This window comes from Diadema setosum, chromosome 16, assembly GCF_964275005.1.
Source record: "Diadema setosum chromosome 16, eeDiaSeto1, whole genome shotgun sequence".
Classification (NCBI taxonomy): domain Eukaryota; kingdom Metazoa; phylum Echinodermata; class Echinoidea; order Diadematoida; family Diadematidae; genus Diadema; species Diadema setosum.
Window position 1 is genome coordinate 9833814 of NC_092700.1, and position 17935 is coordinate 9851748.

At 36.3% G+C, this 17935-nt stretch overlaps 1 protein-coding gene across 1 annotated transcript in view; it reads left to right on the forward strand.

Annotated features, from left to right (window-relative positions):
* The window catches only part of LOC140240279 (uncharacterized), a 67197-nt gene that overhangs the window by 36905 nt on the left and 12357 nt on the right, over positions 1-17935 (forward strand). Inside the window, exons 6-8 of the mRNA XM_072320062.1 lie at positions 2426-2479; positions 7906-7995; positions 16331-16405. Coding sequence (XP_072176163.1) covers positions 2426-2479; positions 7906-7995; positions 16331-16405 — 219 coding nt within the window. The remainder of the gene's footprint in view (positions 1-2425; positions 2480-7905; positions 7996-16330; positions 16406-17935) is intronic.

A 17935-nucleotide genomic window follows, 5' to 3' on the forward strand; every position in this document is an offset into this window, starting at 1 on the left:
CCTATTTTTTCAGTGAGAAAGGTTGGGAGGTCTGGGTGTTCTCATGCTTTACATCAGACAGGATAATTTTACCAATTATAGCATAAATGATTTCATATATCATAGAAAATTATTGTGAAATTTATATATATGTTTTGTGTTTATCTTCATTGTGATATTCACAATGTAGGTCTCCTTGTATGTTCTCACATACAGAGCCAGTTTATTTTCTTGACTTTGTAATGAACCACACACACAGCCACAAAAAAAAAAACCCAAAACCAAAACAAATTGGTACACTTCGTAGTTGTAAGTGGGCGCACATTGCGTGCACATGAGCGTACGGTGTACTGTAAAAGTGGATATTTTCGTGCTTTGTCAATAAGATGAATTCCACGCTTTTATTTCCGACTCGAGGCATTACGTAGTGGTACACTATAGGCAGGGCTCGACACTAACGGTGGCCCGGTGGCCCGGGGCCACCAAAATTGAAAGTCGGGCCACCAAATTTCCAAAAAGGGCAAATTTGGTGGCCCGCCTCGGGCCACCAAAATTTTTTGAAAAGTACGTCAATTAATTCGTAACTTTTTTGCGCCGGAAATTAGCAGTTATATTTGTTTAAAGGATGGATGAAAAGGACTGAATGAGTGCCTGAGAGTGAGTATTGCGAGTTTGTTGAGGTTTATTTATGAGTAGATGTATGTCCAACTTCCAATTCTTACTACGACTGGATAAAACAGGACTTCTAATGTTTTTTTTTTTTTTTTTTTTTTGGGGGGGGGGGGCACCAAATTTTTCTCTCGGGCCACCAAAAATTTGAAATTTAGGATTTTGGTGGCCCCATCGGGCCACCAAACAAAAAAGTTAGTGTCGAGCCCTGCTATAGGTAATAGCAAGCATGTGTTGTTTTTTTTCTCCACACTCGTGTCTGGTCGTGCGTTTTGCACGACAATTTTTTGCACCATGGATATTTCCCCTTTTACAGTATATCATTTTTATTTTATATTCTTAAGTCAGCATTACAATAGTTCTATCAATAGCTACATACTATTATACAGTATGTCAAAAAAAATAAAAATACAATCAGATTTTTGCATTGATACACCCAATATGATTAAACTGTCTAAATGCTACTTTAGGGTCTTAAAATATAACATCTTAGCTCTATTTTGCAGAAAACCCCATTCAATTTGGTTAAGCAGTCACAGAGAAATGTTGATTGTTGGAAAGCATGTCATGAGTCTGATTCTTCCAAGTTTAGCACTTTGATGCTCTTGTGTGTGAATACAATAGACAGAACTTGGAGGAAAGAAATTCCTGACATCCTCTTCAAAATTTCTCATTTCTCTTTGACCACTGAAGCAAATTGAATGGGGTTTTCTGTAAGATGTTCACAATGAGTTACAGTTCCATACTGAAGTTGTATGTAGATTGATTCACTATTTTTAAAGATATCATTGTGGAGGGTCCCGTTTTATTTTTTTATTTTTTTATTTTTTTTTTTTTGGGGGGGACATACAATATATCATACCGTTGGACATACGGTTGGACATTTCAAAATAGTGATAACTCGTTGACAAACAACTTTATGTGGGAGAGAATATGAACACAAATAACATATTCAAAAAATTAGTAGAATAGGCCACACATCAGAGTCTTTCTCTGGTCGTAAAGGTCCCGTTTACCTTTGGAAACAGTGATTTAAAAAAATGTTCAAGATATCACTCGTGATGCATATGTAGCGATCAGTTGTATCACAAAACATCCTACCACATAAAATTTTGCAATAAAACCTAAAATATAAGGAGATATCACCATTTTTCTCATTAAACCATAACTGTAGATGGCGTAGTCTCGAAACACTTTTATTATATAACTATTGTTCACATTTTGTATATTCAACAACACTTAACATCAATTATACTGGTTCAAATTTTTACATTGGTTGTTTCTATCCCTAACTCACATTTTAGAACTATTTTAAAGCACTAATGCTTGGTTTTTGTTTCATCTCCAAATGGTAAATTATGCCTTTAAGCAGGAAAAAAGCAACAACAACGAATGAAACAGTAAGATAGAAAACTAGTAATGAAAAAAAAAATGTGGTTAAATTATATAATGTTGCAATAGGCAAAAATAAGAAATTTAATTTTTATCATGTTAATGTCTAATTTTTGAATGATTTATAATCTATTTTTTTGTTTTCATTTCTCATAATCTTTCATATATTCAAGTCCATGTCAGCTCTTTCAGCTCTGATATCTAGTAATCCTATGGATTTATAGATAATGGCATGTTTGGGTTGTGGAGTTGATTGATTATTAAAGCTATCTTTAGATAATCACACCTCTACACTATTGTTCTTTTTTTGTTTCCTTTCTATTAATTTCCCCTTTATTATTTTTTTCCTCCTGTACTTGCGGCTGCACAATGCAAACACTTTCAGCTCACTTATAGCTCACTGGAAGTGGTGTAGTAACTATATCGGATCTTACGTTGGGTATGTGATCGCCAGCCACTTTCACATGGTGAATTTGGTGCTGTCTTGCTCACTGTTTATTCCATATGGGAGGTTTGCATGTTGCTCTCATGAATCTGTGTCTTATTCCAAAAGTGCGAAAGGGGGGAAGGGGAGGGGTAGATGAGCTCTTCTTTCTATTGAGAAACAAGGAAGGACTGTCACTTAACCCTATTCCCACGGGTTGCCCCCCCCCCCCTCGACCTTTCGCGTGATTATTCCGCAACGCGTGATGTTCTCACCACGACATTTTATGACTTTTTTCTTTCAAGTATCGCGCAACGTTTGAGACCAAATTTGTCGCTCCCGGCCATACTGTTTTGAAGCCACACCCCTTTGAAAAAAATTTGTTGACCCAAAAATTGCTCAAAAACGTGATTTTGTGTACAAATCCAATGTAAATTGTGTTTTTGCAATTAATTCATATAAAAAAATTATTTTTACTTTCAATGGCTGATAATTTATTTTAGCCTGATTATGCTTTAAAAAGTTTCTGCAACAAATTTTGACGAAAAAACAACAAAAACAAAAAGTGAAAAAAAACAGAAATAGATAAGAAATTCAATAAACAATAAAATACATAAGCAATAACTATGAAGCCAAATTTTTACTTCAATAATATTATTGTTGAGGATATTGAAAAGAATATGATCACCAAAAATTAGAAGTCTTGGAGCTTTATTTTTTGCATAAATTACCATAGATTAATTGATATGAAATACATAAATTAAAATTTGAAAAATCTAACTATACAGTCTTGTAGATTACATTGGCCTCTACCTTTGCGCAAATTTTTGCGAGGATCGCGCGATCCACGACCGGGATCTGAAGGGGGGGCCAAAAAGACCCCTCCGGTGGTTTCATGTCCCTCAAAAAACACAGTGGGATTAGGGTTTAAAGTCAGTCACGGAATGTTGAAGCACACTCGGTAAAGTTTAACCTGGTGTACTCATATGCACCACAATGCAGTCTACACCATCAGCAGAGCTGCCAACTAGTACTGATTTTCAGTAATTTCTTCTAGAATTAGAAAAGAATACTGAAGGTTACAAGCAAATTACTGATTTTAGAAATTATTGTCTGTGATATATTTTATTACACTGTTGAGGATTTACTGATTTTCACTCAAAAAAAGGTGCAAATGACCGATTTTCAGCCATCAAAGTACTGAAAGGCTTTTAAAAAAAGTTGGCAGGTCTGCATCGGAGGAGAGGCATATGGGATGATGCACAGATGCTTCATCCAGAGGATATTTCACCGGTCCCAAAAAATACAGTGCCATGCAAAATGACGCTGATATCTTCCCGTATCTATATCTCATATTAAATAACGAGAGTGCGCCGAAATGTATATTTACATTTTATACTATTGATGGTCATTGTTTGTGCTAATTGTATTGCACAATGGAAGTGGTCATACAATTTCTTTTCGACACTGTATGGCCAAGCACAAAGTGGGCTGATTGTGTTTGTACTTGTGTGAAGTTTACTTTATATGTTTCCTTCTTTTTCTTTTCTTTTCTTTGTGGAGTTCACTGTTCAATGTTATGTATGTCAGTGTAAAGTTGTAAAGTGAGTTCTTATTTTGATTTGCAGTTTGCTGGTCTGACTTGTCATGAAGGTATTTTTCATGTACTGGTATTGTGCAGTCTTATTTTGTGTTCTTATTTTGTCAATAAGGAAGCTTGATACTTGTCAAACTGGTCCTGTTTATTCATGGCATCCTTTGAGAAGGCATGATTTTTCGAGTTTAAGACTTGAACTAGCGTGTAAGAAAGAAGAACAAAAACAAGGAGAATTTAGGCCAGCTGCCATTGTGTTACTTTTAAATTGTAGCTTTATTCAGTCTTAACAAAATCAGAGCACAGGGACTGTTAAAGTCTTCTTGCTTTCAAAGGTTTTTTTTTTTTTTTTTTTTTCCTGCAAGTTTTCAGCTAGAAGTACATTGGAGGTGAAAAGTTATGAGAACTAAATCTGAAGCAAAAACATAGAATGGACCAGCACATAATACCCCTCAAATGCTTAATCTGTTACCACCAAATCTAGCTGCAGTTTTATTTTGGCTTTTACTACACCCACCTACACTAAAGAAGAAGATAAAGAAGAAAAAAAAAAAGGAAAACAAGAGGATATGATGCTAGATCTGTAGCCTATCAACAGAATGATACATTAACATCATAAATGAGTTTAATAAAAAGGATTCTCACTTGATCTTTATCATTATATAAAGGAAAGGGAGTGAAAAAAAAAGTAGATTATCATTTTTGATTTGTGCTGTAGAAAAACCTCTGTTGGGAACCACAAAACATGTTTTGTTGAGTTCACTACAAAATTTGATTACCTTCAAAAGTTCACATCGGTATCACAGCGTTTGGAGACAATTTGTCAATGTAAAGCACTTATTTTCAATTCTCTTCTCTATATAAAGGCTTCTACAGTCACATGTATTCCTAAAGTGTGTTGAATATGATCCAGAACCCATTTTCTCTTTATATTGCTTCTCTGGTGTTGTGTGAGCTATGGAAGGAAAATGTACCACAAGAATACGTAGGAGGAGAGCAAAAACACAGGCCTTATAAACTCTCAAAAAAAAAGGTAGAACACTTTCATGAAATTCTTCCGTCGAGGTGCTTTCATTGCAACTGATTGACAAATTGCCCTACATCGATGTAAATAAGCACTGAATTAATCAGTGTTTTAGTAGTAGCCATGGTAAAAAGTCATGGGCATACATACTGACGTTGATGTAGGGCAATTTGTCAATCAGTTGCAATGAAAACACCTCGACGGAAGAATTTCATGAATTTGAATAATTATGCAGTACATGCTGCATGCTATAAGAATTAGATCCAATACTTGCTGTCAGGCGAAAGCTCGGTGGTCTAGTGGAGATGACGTCTGTCCGGTGATCAGGAGGTCGTAGGTTCGAATCCTGCTCGAGTATGTACGCCCATGATTTTTTATCATGGCTACTACTAAAACACTGATCAATTCAGTGCTTATTTACGTCGATGTAGGGCAATTTGTCAATCAGTAGCAATGAAAGGTAGAACACATCATGAAAACTATGTATGAGATACAATTATGATCTCATGATGCAGACTGAAAATTTTTTTTTAACATTTGCACAGAATACCATTTGGAAAGAATCTTTGGACTGAAATGGTCCCCAGTTTCTCATTACTTGATGGATATTGCTCACTGGTTTTATTAATTAGTTATCTTCCAAGTTGTATATTTTGTTGCTAATTATCTTTCTCTTTTTCGTGCTCGTGATCAAGAGGTTGTAAAAACGTTTAAGGAGTGTTTTTGGTTTCACAATTTCATTCAACAATTATTGTATTTATGAAAAATTGGCAGACATTATTTTCTAAATTTCCACATTTGTTCAGCAGTTGTTCATGTGTGTCCTCTAAAAACAATACAGACATTTGCAATGTGTATTCACAAAGACAAGACAGATTATATCTGTGTTTTGTCTTTCTTTTCTTTTTTTTTCCCCCTTTCTTTACTTGTGGAGATAAAGAAGGAAAAAAAATCAGTGTTTTTTTCTTTTTCACAAGGTGGATATTGTCAAGATTAACCGTGGAAACATTGCAGTAAACAATGCTATTAGTACCTTCAGTGTGTATTCAGGGATTCGGCTGTACTCTGCCGTGGATGTTGTACTGGTGTCCACTTTTATACAATACTATTATGATATCATTTTCATTCCAAACTTGTTTTTTGAAATCATACAGCACTTTTTCTAGTGCATACATTTGTATGTGTGCCATGGCTAAGAATTTAGGTGGATACATTTATACATTTATGCAGTAGTGTATCTACAAATGTCATATGCTTGTTACAACGTGGCATCTGCCTAATACTTAAAAAGGGAGGTACATATTGTAGCTTGAGTTTGTACACTGTATCTAAAAGTAAAAGTAATAAAAAAAAAAGAAATCAGACTCTCTGTATAAAGAATATGCGACAATGCATCACAAAACCAGCAAATAGTTGCCAGACACAGATTTGCATAGTTACAGGCAAAGTCTGTAGGAGCAAAGACTTCAAAATGACAAATACACATAACTCAATACAAATGACTTCCTTTAATAATTAAGGTAAAGTACACCCTCTGGAAAAGTATTAACTGAGAAAAGAAGCTTTGAAGTTTAGGGTCTCTTTATTGGGTGCTTTACTGGAAATCTCACCCATCGGTGTTCTGTGCATTGAGTGGGACACAAATACCCACACACACACACACACACAAAGCCAAGATGTAAAAGTTGATAGTAGCCACTATAAAAGGGATTATCAGATCAAGCTTCAATTTTGCACACTCTTATAGATACAGCTGTACAATGTATATTGTATTGCTGGCTAATACCAACTTTCATTGAAATAGCTTTATCCTTTCATAATTCATTAGAGTTGATAGAGAAGAGTGTGCAAAGGATTTTTAAGAAATGAAAAGGATCATCTAAGACATTCCTAATCACAGGAAAAAAAAAGTGTTCTATAAACTGCCCCCCCCCAAAAAAAAAAAAAAAATAATAATTTCATGATACATTGTACCAAATATTAAATATATCTTGAAGATGAATTGGTCCTTAAAGGACAAGTTCACCTTCATAGACATGTGGGTTGAGTGAATGCAGCAATATTAGTAGAACACAGCACTGAGAGTTTGAGGAAAATCGGACAATCCGTTCAAAAGTTGTGAATTTTTAAAGTTTCTGCTCAGTCACGGCTGGATGAGGAGACTACTATAGCTTGTGATGTCACATGAGTACAACGATATAAAAAAAAGTATAAAGAAAATTCAACATATTTTCACTTTTCTCGCATAACAAAAGAGCACTCGACTTCTCTCTTTCAGAAGGCAAGGGGAATAATATTTCCCTTAACATACGTCAGTAACGAATTGAAGAAATGTGCACTTTATTCAAAAAACAAAGTTTTGTGAAATTCTCTTTTTCTTTTCCTTATACCGTTGTATGCATGTGACATCATACACTGCAGTAGTCTCCTCATTCAGCAGTGATTGCGGAGATGCTTTAAAAATTCATTCTTCTGAACGGATTGTCGGATTTCCCCCAAACTTTCACTGATGTGTTCTACTAATATTGTTGCTTTCACTCGATCCATATGTACATTGTATATGAAGGCGGACTTGTCCTTTAAAGAAAATATAAAAGTCTAAACATTTATAAGGTTGACACGTTTCACCAATTTTGAGCCTACACATACATGAGATTTGGGTCATGCAACTTTTTGGTGGTTTGTGATGCAGGGCCACATGTTTCTAGTGTATCGGTGTAGATTGCTCAAGGACACGCTGGTGGTCCTCTGGTTCTGATGATCAATATGCATGACCATGTGACCATCTTTCCTCCACTTACATTGCTGCGTTCGTGGGGCCAGTAATCTAACCAACTCCTTTATGAGACCACGGACATGCAGTGAAGGGGGAGGCGGCATGGGACATTCCACTGTTCCGCGGGGGAGATCAAGGTACCCCCATCTCGTGAATGCCCCTCTGTCTCTACCCCCTTTCTCTCTCGCCCCCCCCCCCCCCAATATAAATGTTCCCGTTCTGCCTTAGATAGTTTGAATAGATGGTGTTTCTTTTGTGTGAAGTTATAGTTGTTTTTTCTGTGTCTGGTGAATAAGTCTTGGTAGTTTTTATACAGAGTGTTGTCATTTGGGATCAAGTATTTTTCATACACCATAAATTGAAGATATTGAATTGCTTCTGGATATTGTTGTCTGTTATGTGTAAAGTACATTGTATCATTCTATTATGCATTTTCCTGCGGGATGGCAGATTTTGATGGCTCTCGTTTTTCTTCTGTACACATCAACATCATACAGCTACAAATCTCACTGCAAATAGTGGCTTTAGATGTACACTCTCATGATTGTTTTCCTGATTTCAATTTCACTTCAATCCCTACCCTAAAATAGAAATTCTTTAAATCTTCCCTGCTCCCCCCCCCCATTTTAATTTTAGAAGTGTAAATAATCTCCCGTCTCAATATCGCCTCTTCTCTGCTTTTCTGCTTTTGTGCTTGCATAAATATACAATATATCTTGGCTGTAAAAAGCTTTATGTACAAGTCAGCAGTGGTTTTTTATGAAGTGTCGAATTGTAATCCATTAATTCCTGGTGTTGGCGATATATGCTGCTTCCCTGAGACCATTTCCTGAATATAATACACCACTAAGCTGCTCATGATTCCCATTCTTTGCCTGTTTTGTGTGGAGCTTTTCATTGTATCTGGTGATATAGAGAAACCTCCATGCACAGTGTGCTGATGCTGCCGACTACATTTGTACATCAAAGCCGCATTCACGTCTACTAAAAAGAGGGATAACAATCACGATCCGTATCTTGAGATTTACTCGTATCGCAAGCATTTACATGCATGGATACAAAGCAGACGAAATAGCTGGCTAATGATCGCGATCCAGATCTTGCTTGGCAGATGGTAAAATTTGCCAATGAATTTGCACATTATGCATAAAATCTGCTAGACTACAATGTAGCACACATACGTACTGCGCTTCTTTGCATGCGCTTCTTTTTGCCCTTTTGTTCTTGCGCGTCACAGTGGAGTGGAGCGCGCTGTCGTGATGTGCGCTTTGAATGATGGAACGTAGAATCTCGTGATTATTTGCTCCAGCATTCACTCGATCCCGGTAGGGCAGATTATTGTGGTAATTCAGAAATAAGCGTGAGATTTTGTTGGATTTGCCGATTTAGTGGTAAAAAATCTCGACATTTCAATTGTGATGCTAATCTCAAGATTTGTATCCCGCTAATTCTCCTAAGTGTGAATCTTACTCATAATGCTACTAAGCATTTTTTTTTTCTTAGTCTCGTGCTTTTCCGTTTTGCCACCAGCTATATGTGTGCACCAAATGGTAATGGTATCTCAGAAAAGAATGCAACAAACAAAGAAGTTGTTTATTAGTACTCTACTTTCAGGACCCTTTTTCATTGCAAAGGTGTTTAATATGCTTCCATTTTTAGATCTGTCTAAATCAAGTATCTTTTTTTTCTTTTAATTCAACTGTATTCGGAATTCAACACATCACTGAGATTTTCATTAGAATTGCTAAATTGAGTAAGGAAAGTTTAGGATGGTTAAAGTGATTGTATTACTGAAAAAAAAAAATGTTTGAATCTGTCTTTTTTCATAGATTGATTTTATTTATTCATTTATTTGCTTATTCATGTTGATATCTGATCATAAATTTCGTCGCCGGTCACACGAACCGACGAATCCCTCAGGTTTGCGTAAGAATGACAATTCGAGAAAATTGCGTTTGAAGTTAACCCATTATTGACTTTTAATATGGTTGCTACACTTTCATGTCTATAATTTCCAATTATTTTTGTAGTACATCAGACTTCAATTCTTGCTCTAACTTGTGAATTTTTTATCGAATTATGTTGTTAACAAATAAGCGGGAAATCGTCAAAGAGCTGCATGCATGTATTTTCGGTCTGCAAAGAACGTTGTCATTTTCCATGTGTGTCCATATGTACATGTACATTGAGCGTTGTCGTTGTCAACACATGTATTACATAGTACGCGCACTGTGCGCGCGGTCAATGAAGTGTTGAATCTCAAAAACTACACGCAAGTCAATGCGCACTGATTCGTCGGTTCGGTGCGTACTAGTACGCGCGGTCACCGAACCGTCGAATCGCCTGATTGTTTAACACACGCGTCTATGGGGAAAACGATAATTTTCACAAATGGAATTACATACTTCTACAAAAGTGATAACTACGTAAAAGTTACACGGAATTACACACTGAGAATTTCAGAATATGTAGTATGGAATGTCTACTATCGAAATGAGTGAAAATCTCCAAATCGAAAATTTGACCCAAAATCGAGTGATTCGTCGGTTCATGTGACCGGCGACGATTTATCTGACCATGAATTTATTCATTTAATTTTATCCGCCACGAAGTCCGTCCGTTCTTCCCTCCGTCCATCCGTCCGTCCTTCCGTCCGTAATCAATTTTGTGGACAGCGTAACTAAAAAAAACGTTTGAGGTATCCTAATGAAACTTGGCATGTATATGTATAAGTGGGCGAAGTTGTGCCTATCAACTTTTAGGTGTACATGCTCAAGGTCAAAGGTCAAAAGGTCAAGGTCAAACGCACAAATTTTCACTCTTTCCCTCATATACGTGCAATGCCTGAAGGTATTTTCTTGAAACTTAGTGTATATGTGTACTACCAAATGAAGATTCTCCAGGGAGAGTTTTGGGTCATGAGGTCAAAGGTCGAGGTCAAAGATCAAGTCAAAAGGCTGAAATTGTACGTTTTCTCCATATCTTGCAAATTGTTCAAGGTTTCCTCGTGGAGCTTAGTATATATGCATGTACTGACTGGCAGTGATTATCAAGGGAATTTTGGGGTCAGGGGTCAAAGATCAGGGGGTCAAAGCTCAAGGTCAACTCCTCAAAATGTCACTACTTCCCTCATATTTATGCAATGCCTGCAGGATTTTTCTTGAAACTTGATATATACATGTATTACCCTATATTCTGTGAAAAGTTTCTTTAAAAAAAAGGTCAAAGGTCAAGTTACAGTGCTAAATTTCACTTCTACCACTTCCTCCGTATCTCGAAAATAAGTCAAGGTATCATCATGAAACTTATTACATATTCATGCATGTTCTACCTTTGAACAGTGATTCTCATTGGAACTTTAAGGTCAAAGGTCAAGGGTCAAAGACCAGGTTTAAATACTAATATTTTACCATTTAATACTGAAATTACACTTTTTCTCCATACCCACCTGTAAATCACCTAATGCATAAACGTATAAAAGGGTCAGAAGTCAAGTAAAAATCCTCCAATCCCCAAATACCTGCACTCTGGCAATGTAGTCATTCATCCAATTAAACCTAGTTCAAGGAAAGTGAACATTCAGCACATTTGTGACAAGCCTGTCATTTTCATATTTTATTGCCAATTATGTGAAACTGTCATTACACATTGTCAAGACATTGTACTATAGACCTATAAGGAGAACCATGCATTATGGCGGAGGCATACCAGTCACCGTAGCGACATTTCTAGTTTGTTTATTTGTTGATGTGTTTGTTTTTAATATTCTATTTATCTATTTCTTCTTTGCAATTTGCATTGTACAGCTGCATATTACTCAATATAACTGAGGAGGGATCAAAGGATGGACAGAAATGTTTTAAAGTAATACAATTCAACAAAAGAGCAAGCAATGAAGAGCTGAGCAGAATAAGTTGATGTGAAACTGTTATTAATGGGAAAGCTTATGTTGAAGCAGAAATACTGATATTCTCTCAGAGCTACATGTACAGTATCTTCCAACAAAACACATATCGTCGCTGGGGTGACAAGACCTCGTATCTCAAAAATGTCCAAAAATTTTTTTTTAGCTTAATGGTCAAATAATGGGTCAAGTGATGTCTTGGCCAAATCCTAACTGTCTTACTCCAAAAATGAAGCCACCATGACATGTCAAAGAGAAGGCTTTCCCATTCACTATAGTGCTTTGGCCGCCATGTTTTTTCACTCTCCTGAACATGTGACAATTTTGAGATACGAGGTTTTGTCACCCCAGCGACGATATGTAATGATACTGGGTCAGACTTAATTTTTCTGGTTATACAAGACAGTGTACATAATCTTGTGGGATATACAGGGTTGAGAGGTTGAGAGTTAACCTGTTCCATACTAAATTCTGAAATCCCCATGAACTTAATGCACAGGCCACCAGGTTCCCGTACAGAACGGGTTAATTCTCGTCACTGATGCCCCAGCCTTTCTGAGCTCATTTAGAGAACATCATTTCACCCTCGTTGGTTTTATCAGGGTTGCATAGTAAAAGTCAATCAACTGGTACATACAATGATAGGCAGATAGTATGGAAGGCCAATGTGCTATGTGCTGAGATTTAATAATGAGTAGAGGCACAGCAGCCTAATGTATGACACTTTTGCTTCCCTGCCCCCAACATTGTACATGTTTCTCTTCCTCATTTTTTTTTTTTTTTATTGCAGTGTGTTTCATTCCCTTCATTTTGCTTTTTCTAATTTTTCCTGTAGTTTATATTTCATTTAATTTCTATGCTCACTCTTTCGTCTTTTCCCCATAGCGCTTTTTTTCTTGTTGTTCTACTTTTATTCCTTCTTGTCTTTATGACTCTTGTCATCATTTTAATGCTGCATTAATTCAGTGTTAAATGCAAGACATTATGTAGAAGAAAAAAAAAACAGCAACAGTCATTTCTGGCATTCTTTTGATTTTTTTTTTTTTTTCATCAGCTTTAGTTAAAGGGATGGTACAGTATTGGTGGAGATGAGAATTGGACTTTTAACTTTTTGTGAGATACCAAGAAAACACTTATGATATTGTACAGAGCATGCCATTTTAAGAGGAATTCAAAGTTTATTTGGTGAAAAGGTTTGGAATGAATGAAACATCCAAAAACAAAGTAAAACAAAGCGATCGTAATAAAGTGTGGGTCCCACACTTTATGAGAATCGCTCTTTTTTGGATATCTTAGCCATTTCAAAACAAATTTTCATCAAATGAACGTTGAATTCCTCATAGAATTACATGCTCTTTCATATTTCATAAGAGGTTTCTCATTATCTCACCAAAAAATGTGAGAAACCTGAAATTAGGTCTCAACCAAAACTGTACGATCCCTTTAAGATTGCGTATAGAACAGCTTTGAAGTGTGAAGCCATTTCATGTGCAAAACCCCCAACCTCCCAGCTAAATCTCTGCTGTCTAAACTGCCAAAATATTTGCATTCTAATTCCTGAAAATACTCTTCTTACTACATTCTCTCTTTTTAATCTGTCTGTCTTATAAATCTTTCTTTCTCTCTGTTTTAATGTGTTTTTGCCTGAAAAACAAAAACAATGCTTTAAAAGTCAGTAATAATGCAAATTTACTTTTCTAGGTCATTCCTGTATGCATGCCACCTTGGCATACAATGTTGATACATTTCCGTGAGACTTCATTTAGTTCATCTCAAATGTCAAATTATGATATTATTAATTATTTGTATTGCAATAATTTGCATTGTTAAATATTTTGCAATCAGTCATCCAAGTAGTTGTATAGTATTATCGTGTACTGTAGATTAGACTCTAACAATGTTTTCTTGGTCTCTTGTGTGGGGAATATGTGCGTGTAGTGCACATTATCTTTCACAGTCGTGCTTTGCAAATGAACTCGCCATTGCAGTGGAAATAGGAATTTGTTAGATGGACCACATTCTGAAATGCATACAGTTGGACCTCAATTATCCGGCCATGTCGGGACCGGCGCTCATCCGGATAAGCGAATTGGCCGGATATGGGAGACACAATGTTAATGTACATGTATATAGCTGCCGTCCAAGCTGCCGTCCCAGTGCACTGGCAGCAAGGCAGGTAGCGTACCCCGCAACGTTGGTGTAATCTACATTTGTATGCTAGCCTGCGCAAAATTGTAGTCCCTTCTTCACAAAAATAAAGTATATCTTTATGTGAAAATCATACATGTTTTACCTCATTTCAATAGATATTGAGAAATCTATCATGCACATCTTATGAAATTACTGAAATAGAGCCATGAAAAGATGTTAAAGTCCTTTTTTTTTTCTCAAATTTTGGATGAAAAAAAAAGTCCTTCACTGCCTGAACGCGTCCGGATAATAGAGATTTCCGGATAAAAGGAGGCCGGATAATCGAGGTCGAACTGTACTTGGAAATAATGTGAAGTCTCCTTTCCTTGATCTTCCTTTCCTTTTTTATATTTATTATGGTGAATGTAAGAAGAGAGTATCATATTACATACTGTATGTAAACCAGTCAGTGATGAGAAGTAAAATGCATAGTTTTCAATTAGCATTGCAAGGTGAAAGGGTGTGTGTGTGTATGTATTCCTGTGTTGATACATGTTCTCTTATTGTAGCTTTGGTACCGGTATTCACTTGTTCTTGCATGAATATGAAATGTAACGTGTTGTAGAGCACACTATTACACAAACATACATATGTACATACCTACAAATGCACACACAAGGCACAACACACATATACACATACACACATACACACATACAATGTACATTACACATGTACATGTGCACCTGCACACGCACAACCTTGCTGTGTACTGCGATGTGTACAGAATGTTGGCAAAGCAAAAATATACCATAAGTAGCACTTTGGTAGTCTCCTCAAAGTTTTGTCTTTTTTGTGGTAGAATTTCCTTTGAGTTTGTGTACATTTTAGTTACAAGTGTCTTTATGAAGTGTGCAGGGGGAAATGGAACAGTTATGTCTGTATGCATGCATGACTGTCCTTGCTCTTACCTTATCTTTTTTTTTTAACTTCAGTACTTAATTGCGTATTGAGTTGTTTTTAGCCTTTCTGTGGTTTGTGATTTTGAACTCATTTTGTTGATGTATTGGGTTGTTTAATCTGATTATTTTTTCTCCTCTCCTTTTAAGTGCATGATTTAAAATCTTGATAGTACTTTCTTTGTAGATTTTGCATTGCATATTCTTGATTTATCTTCTTGCATGTCAGTATGAATGGATAAGATTTTTGTGTTGTTTTATGTAGCAGGGAGAAGAATGTACTTGGTGTCAAAAAAGAGGGCCAGCTCTTCTGGCCACACCTTTCAACCTTTGCCCCCTCAGAAGATTTTATGCATGTGTCATTTTGTGTATCCATGCAAAACTCGTCCAATGTGGATGTGACATACAATGTACATGTATTTGGTATACCCATGTTCTCACTACTGTACTAGCCACAGTGTGGTCTATACACTCAATGACTTCATTGAATGAAAAAAGCTGTAACAGTGTGTACAGACTGAAGAAATACACTGTTTTTCCTGCACAATGACCTTGTTTCCAACCACACTGTGTCACACTGCACATAAGACATCGTATACCAAAGCACACAGTCTCCACACTGCCTGGCATGTGTACCAGTCTCATCCAATAATCAGTGTAATATTTACACAGTGCTACACAACATTACAGTGTACATCTTCATCTATGTTTATCCTGTGCCAAACCGAACAAAAGAGAAAAACATCCGACTATTGCCTTACCCTAAATTTGCTCATTGCAGTATTATAGAATACACTGTGTAAAGAGGACAGGACTTTCAGTGTTACCACAGCATATTACAATTGTACACTGGTAGACAGTGTATGATGCTGTGAAAACGATGTTGGTATACAAAATGTACACCGTGGTCATTCCCTGTTCTTTCTGATAGGATGGGAAAACCATGTAGGTTTCAGGATACTTTTTTTTACTTGTTTTATTGTTTTTGTGTTTGTTTTCTAGTTAACCAAAGCATACAGTGAACTCATCTTCATGTTAGACTACTGCAATGCACATTTCATTCCAGATTGTTCTATCCTATTCAGTACACTTTCCATTATATTGGCAGTACCATTTATGCGTGTAGTCATAAAATTTATGTTTGATTCCAAACATTCACTTGCTATCATGCGACTCTGTCAATCAAATTTGAACTCCTCCATTTATGCATTCACTCGTTTTTATCTTACCTGATCTTCTATATTATCACACACAAGTGTATAAAGTTTGAGTGTATGATGCTTCATTCCAACCTCAATTCACTACTGAGTATCTAAAGTTTATTCACTTGTATTCGTGACTACTTTACGTACATTGTTGTTTTTTTTTTAAACAGTCGTACAGCTGTACATGTACATGTGTCATGACGTGACATTCAAAACTTACTATTGCTTTCATGACTCCATATTCATCACCTGTACGTGTCCATTTTCTGTGCAGTCTGCTCAAGTTTGGTAACAAGCTGCGTCCCAGGACCTCGAGTGAGGGCGAGAAGGGGCTAAAAGCTCCCGACAGGTAAGTACCGTGTCGTGGTGCTCTCACACAATGGAGCTTTAGAGTTGCGATGTGGACGTAAAGACAAATTGCTTTTACTGTTCTCCTCTCTCCCTACGTTGTGCTGCAAAGTAGCTTTAGATTACGCAAGGACGCAATCTATGAAAAGCAAAACGGCATTCCCATATGATCAGTGCATGAAATGGCTCTCTGCGTCATGAATTGAGTGGATGCAGAAATAAATCAGAATGCCCAGTGTAAACTCAGACGACGGGAGGTATAAATGCACCCATATTGATCAGCTATTTTGCACATGCGCAGAACAGTTTTTTTTTTTTCCTCTGAACGTTCACGTTGTGAAACTCTAAAGCTCCCTACTCACTTTGATGTGAAACCCATAAATCTCAGGCGGTGAAACATGGGCTAAAGTTGTATTTCACAAACTTTCAACCCATTTGGCATTTCTGCACATCCCCTTGCCATACATGTATGTGTTGTCTTACCAATAATCCTCACAGCTGGTGTTTTTACATATTGATGTACAACTTCCAGCATTGTTGAAAGGGAATTCAAAATAAAATCTTAGAACTTCATTAATGAAACAAGCAGTGCAGGAATCTTTGGCAATATTTCATCAAACTTGATCTCTTAAAAAATTCATTTCTTTAAGGAAATGACCAGCCATTGAGAATTAGGGATCATACAGTTATGAATTAAAATGGTCAATGTTAGTTTTGATTCCTGTGTACTGAGATTATAGGCTGGACAAACCATTGTCGTAGTCAGGGGTTGAAGGTCAGGGTAGAATCAAGCCTTTCAATTCTTGTGCTAAGGAACAAGAAGTATGAACTATTTGGAATTGTTTCATCCAGGGATTTGTTTGTTTGTTTGTTTGTTTGTTTGTTTTTAGGGTTTGGGATTTCAGAGGTAAATTTTTGAGGTACGATCAAATTATATTTCATCGTGAAACCCCATTCTAGAATAAAATCAAATATTTATCTACCTACATTAATTAACATAACTGTTAAATGTCACCGGTTATGGTGCATGAATGTCCTGCGAAACGGAAAACTACATTTGGGGCACTGAAAAGGTATGATTTGGCAACAAATAGGAACAATGCCAAATTTCTGAAATGTTACCATTTTACTCCAAATTTGAAATTATAACATGAAAGATGATGATAGTAGTTCAAGTTCAAGTTCATTTATTTTCATTTCCAACAAACACAATAATTGGAAGTACAATGAAACATTCGTATAAAGTCACACAAAAAAAAAAGAGAAAAAAAAAAACCAACTCTTGGGTTAAATGCAGAGAGACAAGAGGAAGCAAGTTGGTTTGATGTTATCCTGTCTTATGTTCTGTAATTTCATCAGTAGTTTTTTTCTTTCTGTGAGACTTGTTATGATCATTTTTGTTGTTGTTCTTGGGGTCATTCTTGTGTATTCTTGTTTGTATTTCATTTGCTCTAGTCATCGTATTTGAATATTGTAGGGTTGTATTATATAACTGTTCATGCTGATTATGTAAGAGCGCCATGAGCATCAT